We start from the raw sequence: 20,341 nt of genomic DNA, 5'->3' as shown, positions 1-20,341 counted from the left end.
CCCCGCCAGTTTGCTTTTTTTCAGGTGAACATGTTTAGCTTGGCGTCTCAGTTTGTTCTAGTGTCACTGCAGATCCCTTTCTAGAGGGTTTTAGCTGATTTCCCTTTACTTTCATGGCAACCTTTGGCTCAGTTTGTTCTTCTTCTTATTATTATTAGTGTCACTGCAGACCCCTTTCTAGAGGTTTTCTGCTTGTTTCCCTTTGCTTTCAATTGCAACCTTTGCAGGCACTTCAGAGCCCTCAGCCCAAGAAAGAGGGGGAAGAAAAACAAAACATCTGGGAACTTTGCACTGGTCTGTTAGGCAGAGGTCTTCCTTTCTCCTTCTTCTGGCATCCTGAGATTTGTTGTTGTTTGTTTGTTTGTATTTATTTGCAGGCTTTTGCTTGGGGTGAAAGTATTTAGAGAATTCCTGGAGAAGAGGAAACCTGACTCTCTCCAAAGGGTCCTTGCTGAAGGAAAGAAAGAAAGAAAACAAAGAGAGAGAGAGAGAGAGAGAGAGAGAGAGACTTGTGGAAAAGAAAAGCAGCCAGAGGGGGGACCCCCCTTCCTCAGGAGTTCTGAGAGGACTTTGGAAAAGCCCTGCCTCCAACCTGAGGGTTGCTTGCTTCCTTCCAAGTGGGACAATTGAAAGAAGGGAACCACTTTTGCTTTCCTCCTCCTTTCCTCCTTCCTCCTCCTCCAACTGGTCTTGGGCGGCTCAGAGGCTCAGAAGAGCCATAGCCATACCTATGTAATAGTCCAGCTCACAGCAAGCAAGAGCTGAGTGAATTTCTGCCTTCTTCTGGGCTCTCTGTGCTGCTGCTTGTTTTCCCCTCCAAGAAGGTGGTGAGGATGATGGAGAGTCTCCCCTGGGACCAGTTCCTGCTGCAGCTCCTCTCTCTGCTGGCTCTGGCACCTTTGCAGGGGGGGCAAGGTAAGTGTCCCAGGTTTGCAGGGCTGGCTGGCATGGGGCAAAAGAAAGGGAAAGGCTGCCCTCCCTCCACTAGCCCTGCAGCAGGAGAAGCTGGCCTTTGGAGGCAAAGGAAATGGAAAGGGCTACAAGTTGCAGGGGAGAAGCTGACCCCAAGGAACTAAGCCACCTTTAAAGGCCCCCCACATATAGGGGGGGATTCTGGACTATTATGTTGTTGTGGACCTCCAAGTCATTTCTGATTTCATGATTGTTGGTTTTTGTTTGGGTTTTTTGGGGGGCAAGTTTCTTCAGAGAGGGTATGCGATGGCTGCCCTCTGAGGCTGAGAGAGTGTGACTTGGCCAAAGCTTACTGTTGGTTGCCGGCAGCGTTGCCAATTTCCAGGGGATTCCCCAGAATCTGGGGGATTTAATTGTTTTCTTTCCGGAGGTTTTGACTGGATATTCCGGTAAATATTGAGGAATGCCAGGGTTGGATTTTGGTAACACATTCCGGGGAATATCTTCGAGGCTTGTTGGCAACACTGGCCACATGTGGGTTTGCGCATTTTAATACTTGGATGTTATTTTTATTGCTGTAAGGGAATTGTAATTGTGGCTGTGTGGGAGGGACAGTGGGTTTTATTTTATATTGTTGTGCTTTTGTACTTCTTGTAGCGCCTCAATCCAGATGCAGAGGCAGGGTAAAATATTATTATTATTATTATTATTATTATTATTATTATTATTATTATGGCCAAGACAGGGTTCAAACCATGGCCTCCAGTCTATGCATCTATGTCTAGCAAAGCTCCTGCTGCCCACTTCTTTCTTTCAGTTAGGAGTTTACCACATTTAAAGCATCCTGCAAATAAAGCAAAAATAGCAATAGCAAGTGCATTTCTATATGGCTTATCAATGTGCTTATGCACTCCTGAAGTGGTTTAAAATGTGTAAGCTCATTGCCCCAACAAGTTGGGTACTCATTTATCCACTTCCGAAGAATGCAAGGCTGAGTCGAGCCTGAGCCCCTGGCTGGTATTGAACTCGCAACCTTATAGTTTGTGTGTAACAGTGTAAGTGGCTGCAGTACAGGCATTTAACCATTACACCACCATGGCAAGTAATTGCACGAATGATTATCACATGCAATTGTGCAAATAAAGTGGTATCGGAAATGCATTGTCAATGAAATCCCAAAAGTAAAAAGATGTACATTAATGCTTCTTTGTGACCACTTTAATGGCAGATTTTGTGCGACATCATGTGAAATCGTTTGCGGTTTTTCTGGGGTATTCATGGGATAAACTCTCAGTCTCCTTCATGTCATAAAACTCCTGTCTCAAAGGTCCTACAAGAGCTCTCTACATACTGATTCTACAGCAGTGGTCTCCAAACTGTGCTCTTGAAGGGATTTTGGACTTCAGTTCCCAGAATCCTAGACTATTGGCCATGGCTGATGCTTCTGGGAGCTGATGTCCAAAACCACAGTTTGGGGACCACTGTCGTACAGACTAACATGGCTATATCATTTAATTTTACCACCATGCTCTCCAGAGTCCTAGTCCAACGCTCAAACCAAAACACCACCCTGGTCTTGGTTATTAAAAGTTGGCTTCCCCTAATGCATCCCTTCTTGGAAGTCTTTAAACAGAGGCTGGATGGTCATCTATCGGGGATTGTTTGATTGAGAGTTCCTGCATGGCAGGGGGTTGGACTGGATGGCCCTTGTGGTCTCTTCCAACTCTATGAGTATAATATTACCCATACTTTTGTTTATTTTTGAAAATGGAAGACCCCAGAAAATGGTCCACAAATTCCATAGCAACTGCAGTAATAATCAAAGTCGAGTTAAGAAAACAATTCTGAGAATTACTCAGGTCAGTTTTACTTTCCAGTGAGTATGTGACAGGTTTTATTTTAGAAGGTGTGGTGATCTCACTGATAATTTCCAAAAGAGATGAGCAGTCTTTCCACTTCCAGATGTTTCTGAATGACAACTCCTGTCATCCTCTATCACTGGCCAGGCTGGCTGGGGCCGAAGGGAACTGGGGGTCTAGCAACAGCATGGAGAACTGGCTGCTCAACTCTAAAGGACTCTTTAAGGATGAGGGATGCTTAGTGTTTGCCTTTGGGGACTGATTTAGCCACCTGTTGTTAGGGGCTTGCCCCTTTCCCATAGTGGAATCCATGTTTCATTGATAATAGCTCGATCCAGTGACCAGGTGGGGTGAGGGGATCTTCTTGGACATCATAATGTTACTTCTGCTGACATGCGTCTGACCTAGTCATGCAGCAGAATGAGGTGGAACCACGAGAAGGTGTTAAAATAGGCTGCACCATTTTAGACTATTTCCCCACTGAATAAATAGATAACTAGCACAGTGGGGAAAGGGCTAGTCTTGAATCTTCCCCCTTTTGTTTTTAATGTGGGAATGTCTTCAGAAATCGTATGCCTTAATTATAGTTCAAAGTGATGCAGTCAGTTTCATCACTTCAGCATTTACTTAATTCTCCTACATTCCTTGTTAGGTCTAGACATGGTGTTCTGTATGTTCTGTTCAGGGTTACATGTTGGTCCGTTGGCCAGGCATAAAGAAGGGGGAACTTGATGCAAACAGAGTGGGTAAATTGGACTTAGTATTAATTTCAGTACAGTTGTTGCCACCTCTGTGTTTCTGATTTGGTGTGCTAAACAATCCAAGAGCTGAAAAGAGAGAAGACTGATGTTTCTCACATGGGCATGGTATAAGCAGCCATGCTACGAGAGAGGTTTGGGTCAAACTGTAAGAGATCTATAGTTTGCAGTTCAGAGTTAATATCTATCTGTGGGATTTAGCAACTAACATATGAATGCATTTGATACCCTAAGGCACCAGATCCTGTCTGATCTTGGAAGCTAAGCAAGGCCAACTCTGGTTAGTACTTGGATGGGAGACTGCCAACAAATATTAGGTCTGTAGGCTATATTTCAGAGAAAGGAACTGGCAAAAAACACTTTTCAGTAGCCCTTGCCTATGAAAACCCTATGAAATTTATGGGGTTGCCGTAAATCAAGAGGTAACTTGAAGGCACACACACACACACACACGTAAAGCCTTAGCTTGGAGGATGTAATAACTCTAAATATGGCATCTGTACTCTTGTGAGGTAGGCTGTGTGTATGTCAGACTACATTTCTAGCAGCTGAAGATTAGAGTGACCCTAGAGCATCCAGACACTAGACATTACTGGTGCACAAAACTAGGGAATCATCAACACATAACTTCACATCAAGTATGCCTGTATCATACATACTGATTTCAAATGAATGTACTTCTCTAATTATATTTAGCGTTGTGGTGGTAGATTGCAGATCTGCAAACACTTATTTAAAAATAAACATAGTTTGGAACACAGGGTGCCAGTCTTAGCCCTATAATCTGCATTTAATGTCCTAGGGGGGAAATTAAACAGCCTTACAGAGTGCATTGCTTTACGTACTGTTTTCTAGCTGTGCTTAGCCTTTACACTGTTCTTGGGCACTGATATTCATTCTTTTGGGAACACTTTAATAGCATCTTAATTGAAATGATGCAGGCTTGCTTCAGAATAAATGGCATGGGAATGTAAGAAGCCAAATATTTGTAATACACAGTGTCAAATGACTATTAGTAAACTGCATTTCACTGTTCCCTCCTTGTACTCCCACAGTTCTTAGATGCTGAGGTATGCTTCACATGTTGTGTGGTGCTGCAGGTATAAGAGAGCTGTGAAAATGCCTGTAGTGTAAAATTGAGATGCTTGTTTCTATGTGCTTAGGGGCACACCCTGGGAGCCACATCTAAAGATGGCACTTAGATAAATGTCTACCACCTTATGTTCCCAGTTTGTTGCTGTTGTTGTGATGGACCTTCAAGTTATTTCTGACATATGACAACCCTATCCTATCACCCAGGTCACTCAGTGGGTTTCCATGGCCAAGTGAGGAATAATACCCTGCTCTCCATAGTACAATGGTCATTGTACTATGCTCTAACCATAACACATGCTTCCTCGGTAGGAATAACTATTGTTTCTCTTCCATTCTATGAATTCACTGTGACCAATGCCAGTGTACTCATAATATCATATTATACAGCACTTAATATTGATAGCTGAATACCTGCCTGCGTTAAGATCAGACTCTTACCAGACATTTATGCCTGATGTAGTGGTTTGCATGTTGGACTATGGCGCTGGTGACAATGGTTAAATTCCTTATTCAGCCATGAAACCCACTAGATGACCTTGGGCACCTAGTGCTCTCAGCCTCGGGAAGGCAATGGCAAACCTCCTATGAACAAATCTTGTCAAGAAAACTCCATGATAGGTTTACCTTAGGATTGCCATAAGTCAGAAATGATTTGAAGGCACACAACAACAACTACCTGGATATCATTTGCTCCCAGCTTTCTGTGAACTGCACTGCTGAGACAGACATTGACTGATTTTTAAAAAGAAATTTATCAAATTTGTGGTCTGCAGGACTGTTATAAAGAAACAAACATAGATGAACATAAAGAAAACAAAAATGATGACTCTAGAAGATCTACATAAATTCAGCCTAGACAATGGATCAAATATTGATAAAAATGGAAGCTGCAGTCAAGAAATCAGAAGAAGACTAGGAATAGGAAGGGCAGTCATGAAAGAACTAGGCAAGATCCTAAAGTGCAATGATATAAAACTGAGCACTAAAGTTAGAATCAAGCCATGGTGGATATGAGAGTTGGATAGTGAAGAAAGTGGATAAGAAGAAAATTAACTCATTTGAGATGTAGTGCTGAGGAAAGGTGCTGAGGATACCATAAACAGCCAAGAAGACAAACAAATGGATCCTTGAACAGATCAAGCCTGATCTATTCCTGGAAGCTAAGGGCTCGTACAGACAAGGCCACAATAAAGCTGCTTCAGGTCACTTTGGAGGTATGTTGTTTAAATGACACACACATCTTAAGAGGCCAGAAGCTGCGCCAAAGCTGTACTCCAGTCCTTAGGACTGGAGTGTGGCTTTGGCATAGCTTCTGGACTCTTAGAACGCATGCATCATTTAAACAACATACCTCCAAAGTGACCCGAAGCAGCTTTATTTTGGCCTGTCTGTACAGGCCCTAAGATGAACAAATTTAGTCTATCATACTTTGGCCACATCACGAGAAAACATTGAAAAAGACAATAATGCTAGGAAAGGTAAAAGACAGTAGAAAGAGAGGAAGCCCACATGCCAGATGGATAGACTCAATCAGGGAGGTTAAAAGCCTAAGAATTTACCCAACCTAAGCTGAGCAGTGGATGATAGGGTTTCTTGGAAATGGCTCAACCACAGAGTTGCTATGAGTTGGTGTTGAGGTCATTTAACAAGGACTGTTTGCAAAACTGTGTATATCTCTTCTCAGTTTCCTATCTATGGAAAGAAAATATTCTTACTTTTTTTGAATATATGCAAATAAGTTCAAAATAACAGTTCAAACTAACATTGAGAAATGCACAAATTCTTGGAGCCTGATCTAAAACAAGGGGGGGGGGAGAAAATGCAGTCAGAACCTAGAAAAATGCAGCAAAACAGAGATTTTCAGACCCCTGCTTGATATTCATGTACATTGAAGGAGTGGAGAGATAGACCCTTTGATACTACTTACTCTGAGAATGATGATGTGTAATAAAGGTACAAACTGATTTGGATCCTTCTTAATTTGCAAGCCATCACCTGTGGGAGAGGCCTGGTAGTTACTATAATCTGTGTAATCATAGCAGGTTTTTTTTAATGACTTTTCCTTGGAGCAACAGCAGTGACTCCTGGTCCAACTCTCATGTGGAGACCTTAGGTTAGACATCTCTACATTGTTGTTGTGTGCCTTCAAATAATTTCCAACTTATGATTACCCTAAGGTAGCCTTATCACAGGGTTTTCTTGGCAAGATTTGTTCCTAGGGGATTTACTTTTGCCTTCCTCTGAGGCTGAGAGAGTGTGACTTCCCCAGGATCACCCAGTGGGTTTCCATGGCTGAGTGGGAACTCAATGGTCTCCAGATTTCAGTGTTCAAATCACTACATCACTCTATCACTCCATCACTCCAGAGTCCAATATTCAAACCACTACATCACACTGGCTCTCAAACACCTTTATATGGTGTTTCAAAAGTTACTTTTAAAGAGAAGAAATATAATGACATGCTAAAGGTATCCATAAGCGAGCAATGGTAGGATGATACTCTGGGACCAGTAAAATAAAATACTTGTTCAAACAGTGAAATTAGCCACCAAAAGATATACAGTGGTACCTCGGGATACGAATTACCCAGGTTACGAATTTTTCGGGATACGAATAAATCCCATAGGGATTTATTGTTTCGGGTTACGAAGGTTTTTTCGGGTTACGAAAAAACCCTGGCGCTGTTTTAAATGGAGCCGCGGCGGAGCCGCGGCTTTTTTTCCATTAGCGCCTATGGCAATTCGGGTTACGAAGGTTTTTCGGGTTACGAAATTAGCCGCGGAACGAATTAATTTCGTAACCCGAGGTACCACTGTAATCATAGCCATCAACTTCAACATAAAAAGTGATTACTGTATATCGTTTCTGGGAGAATATAGTTAGAATCATAGAATCATAGAATCGTAGAGTTGGAAGAGACCACTAGGGCCATCCAGTCCAACCCCCTGCCATGCAGGAAATCCAAATCAAAGCATCCCTGACAGATGGCCATCCAGCCTCTGTTTAAAGACCTCCAAGGAAGGAGACTCTATCACCTTCCGAGGAAGTGCATTCCACTGTCGAACAGCCCTTACTGTCAGGAGGTTCCTCCTAATGTTCAGGTAGAATCTCCTTTCCTGTAGCTTGCATCCATTGTTCCGGGTCCTGTTTTCTGGAGCAGCAGAAAACATGCTTGCTCCCTCTTCAACATGACATCCTTTCAAATATTTAAACAGGGCTATCATATCGCCTCTTAACCTTCTTTTCTCCAGGCTAAACATCCCCAGCTCCCTAAGTCGTTCCTCATAGGGCATGGTTTCCAGACCCTTCACCATTTTTGTCGCCCTCCTTTGGACACGCTCCAGTTTCTCAATGTCCTTTCTGAATTGTGGTGCCCAGAACTGGACACAATATTCTAGGTGGGGCCTGACCAGAGCAGAATACAGTGGCACTATTACTTCTCTTGATCTAGACACTATACTTCTATTGATGCAGCCTAAAATAGCATTGGCCTTTTTAGCTGCCGCATCACACTGTTCACTCATGTTCAACTTGTAGTCTACTTGGATTCCTAGATCCCTTTCACACGTAGTTTCATTCAGCCAGGTGTCACCCATCCTATATCTGTGCATTTTATTTTTCCGCCCTAAGTGCAATACCTTACATTTCTCCGTGTTGAATTTCATTTTGTTAGCTTTGGCCCAGCTTTCTAGTCTATTCAGGTCATTTTGAATCTTGATCCTGTCCTCTGGGGTATTAGCTATTCCCCCTAATTTGGTGTCATCTGCAAATTTGATAAGTATGCTCCCAATTCTGTCATCCAGGTCATTGATAAAGATGTTGAATAGCACTGGGCCCAGGACAGAGCCCTGTGGGACCCCACTGGTCACTTCTCTCCAGGATGAAAAGGAGCCATTGTTGAGCACCCTTTGGGTTCGGCCGGTCAACCAATTACAGATCCATGTAACAGTTCCTTTGTCTAGCCCACATTTTACAAGCTTGTTTGCAAGAATGTCATGGGGAACCTTGTCAAAGGCCTTAGTGAAATCAAGATATACTATATCCACAGCATTCCCTTCATCTACCAAGCTGGTAATTTTATCAAAGAAAGAGATTAGGTTTGTCTGGCATGACTTGTTTCTCTGAAACCCATGTTGACTTTTTGTGATTATGGCATTGCCTTCTAGATGTTCACAGACTCTCTGTTTAATGATCTGCTCCAGAATCTTTCCTAGTACTGATGTCAGACTAACTGGACGATAATTGTTGGGATCCTCTTTTTTCCCCTTTTTGAAGATGGGGACAACGTTTGCCCTCCGCCAGTCTGCTGGGATCTCTCCTGTTTTGCAGGAGTTTTCAAAGATTATTGCCAATGGCTCCGATATTACATTTGCCAGTTCTTTTAATACCCTTGGATGGAGTTCATCTGGTCCCGGAGACTTAAATTCATTTAGATTAATAAGGTGTTCCTCTACTATCTCTTTACTTATTCTGTGCTGAAATTCCCCTATTCTGTCCTCTGCTCCATTATCCTCATGTTGAGCACCCTTTGCCTTTTCTGAGAAGACTGTGGCAAAGAAGGTGTTGAGTAATTCTGCCTTTTCTCTGTCTTCTGTTAGCATTTTGCTAACAGAAGTTGTCAAAGAACTCTTCCAAAATTCTGCTAATATTAGAGGCAGTATGTAACTTAACAGTTGTTGGGGGACACAAGCAGAATGCTTCTTTTGTGTTCATATCTTGCTGGTGGGCATCACACAGACATCTGATTTGGCACTATTCAAAGAGAATGCTAGACTATATAGACCTTTGGTCCACTTTAGCATGCCTCTTGTCATATCCTTAAGTATGTATGTTACATTGTTGCTCTGACAATAAATTAATAGATAGACTGGTGTAATAATAATAATAATAATTTATTTATATCCCGACCCTTTGAGGTCAATCGGGGCGGCTAACAGCAATAAAATACAATACATTATACATCAAAAATCTACTTCCCTCCCCTCCTTAAAAAATTATTACCCTGCTTTGTGCCATCAAGTTGTTTCCACCATATGGTGACCTTATGGCAAAGCTATTGTGAGGCTTACTTGACGAGATTTGTTCAGAGGAGGCTTGTTATTGCTTTCCTTTGAGGCTGAGAGAGTGTGGCTTGCCCAAGGTCACCTACTGTGGTGGACTGAGTGGGGATTCAAACCCTGGTCTCCCAGAGTCCAGCAGTCAAACAACTATATTACTGGATGAATATTTATCCCTTATTTTCAAATTGGTATATACCTTGGAAGGTGAATGGTTTTTCAGGTAGTGTGAGAAATCCATTTTGAACATACCTTGGTTAGCTGTTTGTGGTCCCACATTGTGGTCTGAAGGCACAGGATGTTGCAACTTTGCTGATGCATATCTCAAGCTAAGATTTGGACGGAATGCTGTCTGGGAGCCCTGCATATGTTACCTTGCATTCTATCATGACTTGCAGCTTGTAACTTTCTCCAGAGCAGCAGTTATTTGTTCCTGTGGGAAAACATAAATACTCACTTGTGACGGTGATGGGATAAAAACTGAGACTTCATGAGCATTAACAGGAGGGCAACCATAGCTATGTGATTCTCTTACCTCTTAGTAGCCTTGTACCTGGCCCTGTCCGTGGAATATGCTTTTAGAGTTTTCCTTCTCACATCTTTCACATTCATTGTTTTTGCCTGCCTTCAAGTTGACTCTGACTTATGGAAACCCTATCCTTGGGTTTTCGTAGCAAGGTTTCTTCAGAGAAGATTTGCCATTACTTTTCTTTGAGACTGAGAGAGTATGAGTTGTCTAAAGTTGTGTGTGTGTTGTTTGCCTTCAAGTTGTTTCTGACTTCTGGTGATACTACTAAGGCGACATTATCATGGGGTTTTCTTGGCACGATTCTTCAAAGGGGGGTTGGGATTGCCATTCTCTGAGGCTGAGAGAGCATGATTTGTCCATGGCCACCCAGCAAGGCTGAGCTGGGAAACAAATCCTGATGTCCAGAGTGCTAGACCAGCAATCAAACTGCTACACTATGCTAGTTCTCAAGATTACAAAATTAATTTCTATGGCCGAACAGGGATTTGAATTGTAATCTCCCCAAATCTGAATCCAGCACTCAGATCACTACACTACAATGGTCCATGGTGTGGGCATAAACAACATAGGAAAGAATGGAAGAAATAATCTTTGGACATGAACTAACCATCATCATTAAAAAAAAATCAGAGAAATCAGTTAAAGAGAGTAAAGGGTATGTTTACCTTTCTGGTTTTGAGACAAATGGGGCTTCAAAGTGCTCAATTTGGAAATATTGTCCCTTTTCTTTTTGAATGGGAAATGACATTAAAAATGTCAGTATTAGCTAAGCATCTGCAACTGAATATTTGCAAGATTACAATATTAGTTAATAATCATCAAGGATTCAGGTAGTTGTAGTTTAAAACAAACATACAAAAACTTTTCCAAGCTCTTGCCTAACTGTTCAGGAGCCCCAGAGAGAGAGAAGTTCTCCCTTCGTGCTGGGAAAACATGATTATACAAGATGCTACAAGTATTCGTGTCATTCTAGTACTTTTTGTGATCTTTGATTGTGGACACATTCTGACTTCTGGGTTTATTTGAAGGAAGTTTGGTTATATTCCACATTACCAAATGGGTGACATCTGATGGAGCTAGACTGTGTGAAGAGTCCAATGAACAGTGGAAGAGATCACATAGATCGAATAGCTACATGTGAGACTGATTATATTTACCATTTTTATTTTAGTGCATTTGGATGTGCTGTACAAAGAATTTTGCATATAATTCCATCAAATCTCACAAGCCAATATTACAGTACTTCCCCCATATTTCAGATATATGGATTGACAGGTGGCAGCTTGCCTAAAGCCACCATTATAATGTTATGACTAAGAACACAATTGTATAGAAGACTTCCAGATTATAAAACCCTTGTACTAATTATTCCATAGTGTCAGCAAAGCAATTTTGTTTAAATAAAAACCTTCTGATTCTCATTTACTTCTTCAGGTAATAACTATACATGGTAGATTAATTACATCTACTCTGTATAAGCAAAACCAGAAAAGATCACTACAACCACAATGATTAAACTGGAACTCCAGGTGGTTTACAAATATAATTATACAGTACTATCAATAAAACTAAAAACAGTTAAAAGCATAACTATTAAAAAGAACAAATGTAAACAGCACATAAAAGCCCTTTCCCACCAGGAGTCATCCCCTCAAAGACCTTCTGAAACAAAAAGGCCTTTACCTGACTTCAAAAGGATAGTAAAAAGGGCAGTTAGTCTTAACTTTTCTTGGAAGAGAGTTCTTGGAAGGAAGCCTCCACCAAGAAAGTGCCATCCCATGTTCCTGCCATATGTATCTTTCAGGGTGGTGGGACAGAGAGAAAAGAAGATCTCAAGACATGAGTGGGCGCATATCAATACAGAAACTGATGCAGAAATCCATTCTGAAACATATTGTTCTCCACTACATAATCCATATTTCCTGTGTTTAACCAAACATATATAACTTTCCAGTTTGAGCCATCTCACATTTTCCTAAAATGTATTATCCAGAATTGTCTGAAGGCAAAACTTGAAATTTATGTCTTCTGTTAATTCCTATAATGAATGCTGGAAATGTTGAGTGTACCAAAGATTCTTGTAAGCTGAGAGCACCCTTTCACAGAGGAAACTGTCCCTTGCATCTTTGCTTCAGGCTGCTCTGTCCTTGGTGGTTTTTACTGTTTTTCCTGGGCCATCATTCATGGAAGTTTACAAGTGATCTAGATAATGTCCTTTCAATCTGCAGGCTTCCCATATTTTTTGAACTTTTTAATGTTTTTTTTCCTTATGAGAAAAAGTGCAGCAAAAAAAAAAAAAAGATGGAATAGCAGTACAATCCCTTTTAACTGTAATGAGTAAAGCGACCTTTTCTGGAAGTCCTCTTGCTTCTTTTCAGTCAGCCTTATCCAGATTCCAGGGAGATAATTCTGACCTGACTGTACATTGTATGTGCTTGAAACTCATTCACAAAGCAAAGATACTTCACAATTTACTCATTCACAGCAGACAGTGTTTCTCTGCATGAGTCCAACTGGCCTTTTAAATTGGAAACATGTGCAATCCTGGCTATGACAGATGTGAATCCCAGTGCAATGCAATCTGGAGGGCTCCAATTTATCAATCTCTTCATATCCTCCAAATCGAAACCTTTTTGAGTGTAAGAGTGAAGCATGCCTCAGGATGTAATTCAGTTTAAAAAGTGTGCCTCAGGTATCAGAATCTTGGACTGGTGTGTACAGAATTCATTTTCTGGCTGGCAGTTCAGAACATCTGGGTGCATAGAACTGCCATCTTACTAGTATAACTAACTAACCATATGGAAATGTGTGAATTGAGATTAATGAGTAAGTTTATGATTCATAGCAGAAAAAAGATGCCAACGATTTTGTGCAATTGTGTATGCGTTTTGTGGTGGGTGGATTTTTTTTTTTTTGAGGCTTTGATTTGTCCATGCCTCTATAACAGTAATAAATTTTATGTGAGTTTCTCGCATTTGGTTTGAGCTTATAAAGGTCTGACCATTTAAGGAGTCTGTAGTATTTTGTTTTTCCAAGCTGAGCAAAATGTGGCTATATTGACCAAAGAAACTGAAAGACCTTCAGAAATGTCACTTTAATGTTTTAATATATATTTTAATTGAAAAAGATTAGGAATGGGGATGTTCTCTTCAAAGCCCCTAATGTTTGTGTTACACAAAGAGCAGTTATATTTTTTAAAATGTTCAAACTTCACTTCCTTATTAATAAAGTATAGTATCATCCAAAATCCACAAAACAGTGATACCTTTACTGGGCCAACCAAAATGCACATTATACATTATACAAGCTTTTGAAGCTCCATTGGCTTCTTCATCAGGCAAGGTGTTAAAAATCATGCAAGAGAGAGAAAAAAGATGTTAGTCAGAGCCTACATTTGATCAAGATGTTGTGGTTGTTGTCCTTAGTTCAGATAGTATGGAAGGGTATTCATGCAGGTGGGCCCTGTAGTGTACTGTCCGTGTATGTTGCTATATGGTCAACACGGATGCCCCTAGATATGTTTTATTTAAAAAGTGCCATTAGTATGAATGGGTCTCCATAGAGAGAGCAGCTTAAGGAAAGAAGTAGGGAATGAGGACTAACCAAAAAGTTTGTCTGAAAATTTGAGTTTTGAGCCCAGGTAAATATTCTAAAGGCATCAGATTCTATCTGATCTCAGAATGTAAGCAGGTTCAGCCCTGGTTAGTATTTGGATGGGAGACCACCAATAAATACCAGGTGCTGTATATTTCAGAAGGAACTAGCAAAACCGCCTGAGTATTTCTTGCCTAAGAAAATTCGATGCTATTCATGGGTTTGCAATAAATCAAAAGTCGACTTGAAGACAGAAACAGATACACATAAGAAATAGATCTAGCACCTTGTAATTGTTCAGGTTTTAAGTGAGGAATTCCAAGCCTAAAGATCAGCAAGGGAGAAGGTGTGGAGTTGTTTACATGAACTGGACTCTGCAGGGCTGTTGACAGTGATAAAGTGAGAGAGAAAAAGACAGTGGACAATGATATATTGCAATATGGGGGCATTTCATGATCATAGAGAACTTGAAATGTAAGAGCCTGAGGAAGCCAGTATAGAGATTACAGGGAGAAGAAATGCAGAACAAAAAGACGAATGATATTGGGAGCATTCTGACAATACTGTCTTTTATTGCTCAGAGAAAATGGATTATGACTGTAAAGTCCAAATTAGAGCTTGCAGCTCCCCTCATGTTAAAACTGGTTTGTGCAGATAGTGGGATGGTTGTATTCTGTGAGTGTCAGGCATAATAACAGATCTAACAATACTGGCTTTGGGGCTATACAGAACTCCCCTAAGGTGCGGTGGGAGGCCATACCTTTCCTAGCCAGATCGGGGCCACAACAACCTCATGCTGTAGCCCCAATCTGGCCTTTGGAGGGCGCAAAAAGGAGCTGCAAAAAGCAGCTTCTTTTTGTGCCCTCCAAAGGGTGCCATAGCTGTGGTGGCATGGCTGTATAGCACCCCTACAGTGCTGCATCATTTGGACACAACGCCAGAGGTGCATCATGATGCTGTGTGCTCTCTGGAGCGGTGTGTGGCATCAGGGCACCCTGGAGGGATGTGTCATGAAGACGCTGCGCCCCGACTCTGCACCCAAGCCAGGACAAATTGCTGGTCTGTACAGGGCCTTTGTGTTCCTTTTTCTGTTGCTCTTAAGCCACATCTGTTTTTCATTTGTGTGTATGATGAAATCACCTGTTAACTTGAATTGATATTTTCTTAAATGGAACAGGAAGAGCTATAATTTTATTTGAAAGCCCCCCACATCCCCCACTCAACTTGGCTTGAAAACCAGATATTGAAGTTGATAAGCTTTGATCAAGAGGCAATCTGGTTAGCCTTAACTGTAGTCAGGGTAAATGTCCAGTGCATCCCATAATTCTGATCATGATGGAAAAAGGGAAAGGTGTCTGTAGAGAGGGGAAAGTGTGAGGTTCTGTTGCCTGCTCTGATCTTTTAATAGCCACCAAGAGACTGCCAGATGTGGTATTTGCTTAGTTTAAATGTGTGAATGTTAAATGGGATGGATGATCAACATCTCCACACAGCACATAGTTAAGGACAATACCTATTTTTTCCATGTAAAAATTAATAGATTTGACTGGGGAAAGAGGCCAATGATAAGGACAAATTATTAATTTATTTTTACCCCTCCCCCCACAACAACTTTGCAATTCCTTTCCTGGACCTTTTCAGATTTTAATAGCCTGAATCTCTCCATTGGTACCTCCCACTAGCCAACACCTTTAGATTTAAACAGTCTTACTGCAGCTCCTCCCTCCTCACCATCTAAATTCCTTCCCATCAGTGCAGTTCTACCCTTTCAAACTCCATTATATGCCTGAATGTTTTCCTCATCCCAAAATCAATAATATTAAGTTCTGGTTAGACTTGTTCAGTATCTCTCATCCATGTTTAAGCAGGAATACATTGAAAGGGGAGAAGTAGGACCGCACCTTCTCTCCAAAAGCAGTTTGGAGTGGCGCGTGGCATCAGGGCGATTTTTCCTATGGGAAAAATCTACTGCTGCATATAAAGATCAGGTTGGCTGCAGTTACCCAGAGAGCCTTCTCATCGGCTGCTCCCACATTTTGAAACAGCCTGTCAGAGGAGATCTGTCATATCACCAGTCCTGACAATTTTAAAAAGGCTGTCAAGATAGATCTCCCCCGACAGGTCTTCACTGAGTAACTAACTTGGTCACCCACTAAAACAATCTATTTTTGATTACCCCTAGAACCCATCTTCCATCTCTGATTATTTTAATTGATTATTTTATGTGTTTAAGGGAGGGAGGGGAGAATTGGGATTACTTTGTACTGTATATTTTTTTACTTTGTTAGCTGCCTCGGTCCTGGCAGAGAGGCGGGATAAAAATAAAATTATTATTATTATTAACCATTTTGCTCTGGATATCCTCTACATTTGGCACAAGATCTGATATCTCTGGGTTCCTGACTGTGTGGGCAACCTATGCACAGCTCACTGTTCAAATAACACTGAATGTATAGAAATTGGGGGCAGGTTCAATGGCAGTGGTTCTAGAGTAAAGTCATCCCTCCATTTTCATGAGGGATCCGTTCCACCCCCCCCCCATGAAAATGGAAATTTGCACATATTCAGACCCCATTGGTTTGAATGGCCACATGTTCCTGCGTGTGACTCTGCCCACGCACCATGATCGTGCATGCCATTTTAACCCTTCCCACTTGCCAGTCCGTGAAGGAACAAGAATGCGGACACATGTCTGGGGAGATGAATGAACTGAGCTGACATAATTCAGTCTTCCTTTATTGTTGGAACTGGAAAATGTTAGAATCTACACTACAGTGACCAGCTCTCTGTGTACCTGAGAAGGTGTTTAAAGTACATTTAACAAATGAATACATATATCCTTACTATCCAAAGTTGAACAAACGTGCTGAAGAGGTTTAATGTTCTATTTCCAGTGGAAAGGGATAGCATAGTGATAACTATTAGTAACTGGCTATCTCTTCCTCATTCTAAAAATGGCATAGTCATTTTTGGGGAAGATGGTAGGCAAGTGTCCTCACATTTTCTCACCTTGCAACACATCTCTTTCCTCTCTAAATAAGTATAATGAGCTCCAGTTCCTCCCAGCTTTTCAGCTGGAGAGCAGAGTAGGCATGATGATCTCCAGTTCTTCTCTCACATACCAAGACCCTCCACAGTGCAATAGAATCAGGGATGGCCCTCTCTCTCCCATCCACAGGAGAAGACTTGTTGCTGTCCACTTCATTGGGTGCACTGAGCCCTTGGAAGTGCACCATGAAATAGAAGATTCTGGAAATGGAGAACTGGGTGCTTCCAAGGACATGTCAAGTAACATATTGCCATTCATGGGAAAGGAGAAGATATTGACAACCACACATTTTTGTTGGCTGACCAAAATGTGTGAACACCTAGTGCACAAGGAGATCCAAGGGCTCATAGGCTTTATGCTTGCTAAATTTGTATTAATTTATGAAGTTTTGTTGGATATATTCAGCAATTCATGATTAAGAGCAGTAAAATCACTGTCTTGTAGTATCCATTACAAAATACAAATGTTTGCTATTTCCCATGTCTAGACTTTTATCTCAGCCTAGATTAGAAATTCAGATCATCTAATCAATTTTGACATCTGATACATGGCAAGCTACATTAAAGGTTACTAACATCTTCCATAAGATACACATTCTAGCTGCTTGAACGTCTATGCAATAGTAATTGAAATTCTTCCAACTGGAGCTTTGGCCAACAAAGGCAATGTTCCTAGCCAGTTGTAAGACTGCCATACTATTTTTTAAAATCTTAAATCACTTGAGTTCCTTATCTTCCATCTCACTTACTGGCTTGCTGTAAGGTGTTTGTTCAGCTGTACTAGTGGTGCTGTTGTTAATGCTCTTCAAGTCACCCCTGTGAATGAAAAACCTCTGAAGCACCCTATCCCCAGCAGCTCTTCTCAGGTCCTTCAGACTCAAGGCTATGTCCTCCTTGATTTAGTTTATCCATCTGGTATACAGTCAACTTCTCTTCCTACTGTCTTTTGCCATTCTAAGCATTATCTTATTTTTAGTGAGTTATGTCTCCTTGGGATATGGCCTTAATTTAGTCACCTTGTGTTCTAGAGAGAGAGTAGACTTGATTTGTTCCAGTACAGTGAACCCTTGTTATACGCTGGGGTTTGGTTCCAAGATCCCCCATGTATAACAAAATCTGTGTATGCTCAAGTCCCATTAAATATAATGACATAGTAAAATGGTGTCCCTTATAAAAAATGGAAAATCAAGGTTTGATATTTGAATTAATTTATTAATTTATTAATTTATTTATACTTTTTTGGAACATATTAAAAATCTGTGTATAAGAAGGGCAGACTGTACTCATTTGTTTGTCGTTTTAACTGTCCATGATATCCGCAGAACTGGGACTTATTTCTGGTTAATTCTGATTGATTCCTGCAAGGCAGGGGTTTGGACTGGGTGGCTCTTGGGGTCTTTTCCAACTCTGTGTTTCTACAACTCTATTTTATAACTCTTCTCCAGCACCACATCTCAAATGTGTTGATTTTCTTTCTATTAGCTTTCCTGTTGTAAACCCATACATAGTGATGGGAATTACTAAGTTTATTCATTACTATGGAAATCCTAACTTTAATGTTTAATTGTGTATCATTGGTGTTGTATCTTCCTGAAAAAAGGAGAAGCCTAGTCTAGATTGTCAGGGCAGTTATCTTCATTTATTTCAGGGGCATCAGGAGATTTGAAGCGCTCATGGGCAAGCTGCTTTCTTGGGAAAGGCCTTCTTTGTACTCAGATTCCTGTGACCCTGTTTCCCTCACTTAAAAAACAACAACAACACTTTGATTGTAGAGGCAACATTGGCACTCTCCTCCTCTTCTCCTTGCTCTTTGTGCTACTGTCAGTTCTGGCACTGAAATAGCAAGAAAGCAGACTTCTTATTTTAGTAGCAGCTTGAAGAAATATTTTTATTTCTTATGGCATGTAATGACAATTTAACTCTGCTGGCTGTCATGAAAACACTTTCCATTACAAACAGCGTGACATGGCTTTCTGTAGGTTGTCAAGGCTGTATGGGTATCTGGAACTGCACCCTGTTGTGAATGCTAGTGGTGTCACTGATTCACGTTTCTGGTTGCGAGTTCAATGCCAGCCAGAGGTTCAGGGTTGACTCAGCCTGACATCCTTCTGTAGGATGCTAAAATGAGTACCCAGTTTGTTGGGGGCAATTAGCTTACACTTTGTAGACTGCTTAGTACATTGGTGAGTGGTACAGAAATGTACTTGCTATTGCTATGAATAGGAGTGTGTGTGTGTGCGTGTGTGTGTAGGTTCAGCTGTCTAGGTGTTAAAACAGATATACAGTTGCTCCTCCAAATCCACAGACTTGATATCTGTGGACTTGAAAAAGCATGGGGGGGACTGGCATTAACCTTAATGGGGCACACGCCTGCGGCGCACCCCCCACATGCATGCATTCCATTCAAGCCTATGGGCTTGAATATGTATGAGATTTGGAACTTGCAGGGGAGTCTGGAACGGTTCCTCCGTGAGTTCCAAGAGGTGGCTGTACTATCAGCACCTACCAGCACTTTAATGTGTTATGCACGTGACCAGCAGATATGGTGGCTTCATTTCTTCTCATTTGGCTCTGAGAAGGGGGAAAAAATGAAATATTTTCTCCTATGTGAAGCAGTACCAAAAATACTTCTTTGAAAAATCACACACCCAGAGGGACAGATGAAGGCAACCAACTAAGCAATGTAAAGAATATCAGTTGTTGTGATTTATTTTTACCCAGGCAAGCATACCTGCATGCAAAGTTCTTTCCCTCCCTGTGTGTGTGTTGTTTTTGCTTGCGTGAATAGGAATGTGTCAAATCACTAGATCCAAATAACAATTAGAGTGACACATTTATTAGTTCTTATGGTCCTGCTGCGTGGTGAACTTTTGTGTGCAAAATATTAAGTGTGTCTGTAATCCTGTTGCTCATTAATAGTGTTCATTTTGCTAGAGCTGGCCACTGGCCACAAATAATATGAAGTCCAGATAAGTTCAGTTCCAATGTACACACAGTTGGGCAGCTCAAATCCTACGGATTTAAGCAGTTTAACTATGTGTAGGATTGTAGTCTAGTTTAATTGTTTTGGGTATTACTTTTCCTTTTGATATGTCAGCCATATACAGTATTAACTTTTCCATGCTTTGTAATTTTCAGTTATTTAATTTCCATATGTTTTCTTTCACCTCAATATTTGGGCATCGTTTGGAATGGCTCACAGTTTGGGGTTTCATAAAAGTTACTATTGTGTAAGGTCACTATTTCTGCATCTTCCAAATCACTTGGATTGGGTAAATTGCATTTAATATAAGGACATTCCCTGATCAGTAGTTTGGGTGTTGGACTAGGACACTGGGAGACCAGGGTTCAAATCCAAGCTGGGCCGTGGAAACCCATGGGCGAGTCATACTCTCTCAGTCTTAGAGGATAGTAATGGCAACACCAATTATTTAAAGCAGGCTTTCTCATCTGTTGCCCTCGAGATGTGCTCTCATCTGGCTCTATGGT

The 20,341-nt window shown here is 41.1% G+C and overlaps 1 protein-coding gene and 1 long non-coding RNA gene across 3 annotated transcripts in view; one reads left to right on the top strand and one right to left on the bottom strand.

Annotated features, from left to right (window-relative positions):
- LOC121930423 overlaps positions 1 to 10,330 on the bottom strand; it is a 29,633-nt gene extending 19,303 nt beyond the window's left edge. The window contains exons 1-2 of the long non-coding RNA XR_006103936.1: positions 10,217 to 10,330; positions 9,934 to 10,114 (exon numbers count right to left, since the gene is read on the bottom strand). This is a non-coding gene — a long non-coding RNA (uncharacterized LOC121930423). The remainder of the gene's footprint in view (positions 1 to 9,933; positions 10,115 to 10,216) is intronic.
- Positions 31 to 20,341, top strand: part of FBLN1 (fibulin 1) — a 65,778-nt gene continuing 45,467 nt past the window's right edge. The window contains exon 1 of one of the 2 annotated variants that reach the window (XM_042466677.1): positions 31 to 915. In XM_042466677.1, coding sequence (XP_042322611.1) covers positions 834 to 915 — 82 coding nt within the window. In that variant the 5' untranslated portion in view covers positions 31 to 833. The remainder of the gene's footprint in view (positions 916 to 20,341) is intronic. The other variant, XM_042466676.1, reaches the window with a different exon arrangement.

This window comes from Sceloporus undulatus, chromosome 5 (assembly GCF_019175285.1).
Source record: "Sceloporus undulatus isolate JIND9_A2432 ecotype Alabama chromosome 5, SceUnd_v1.1, whole genome shotgun sequence".
NCBI classification, from domain to species: domain Eukaryota; kingdom Metazoa; phylum Chordata; class Lepidosauria; order Squamata; family Phrynosomatidae; genus Sceloporus; species Sceloporus undulatus.
Note: the sequence above shows the minus strand (reverse complement) of the source record. Positions and strands in the feature narration are given on the sequence as shown.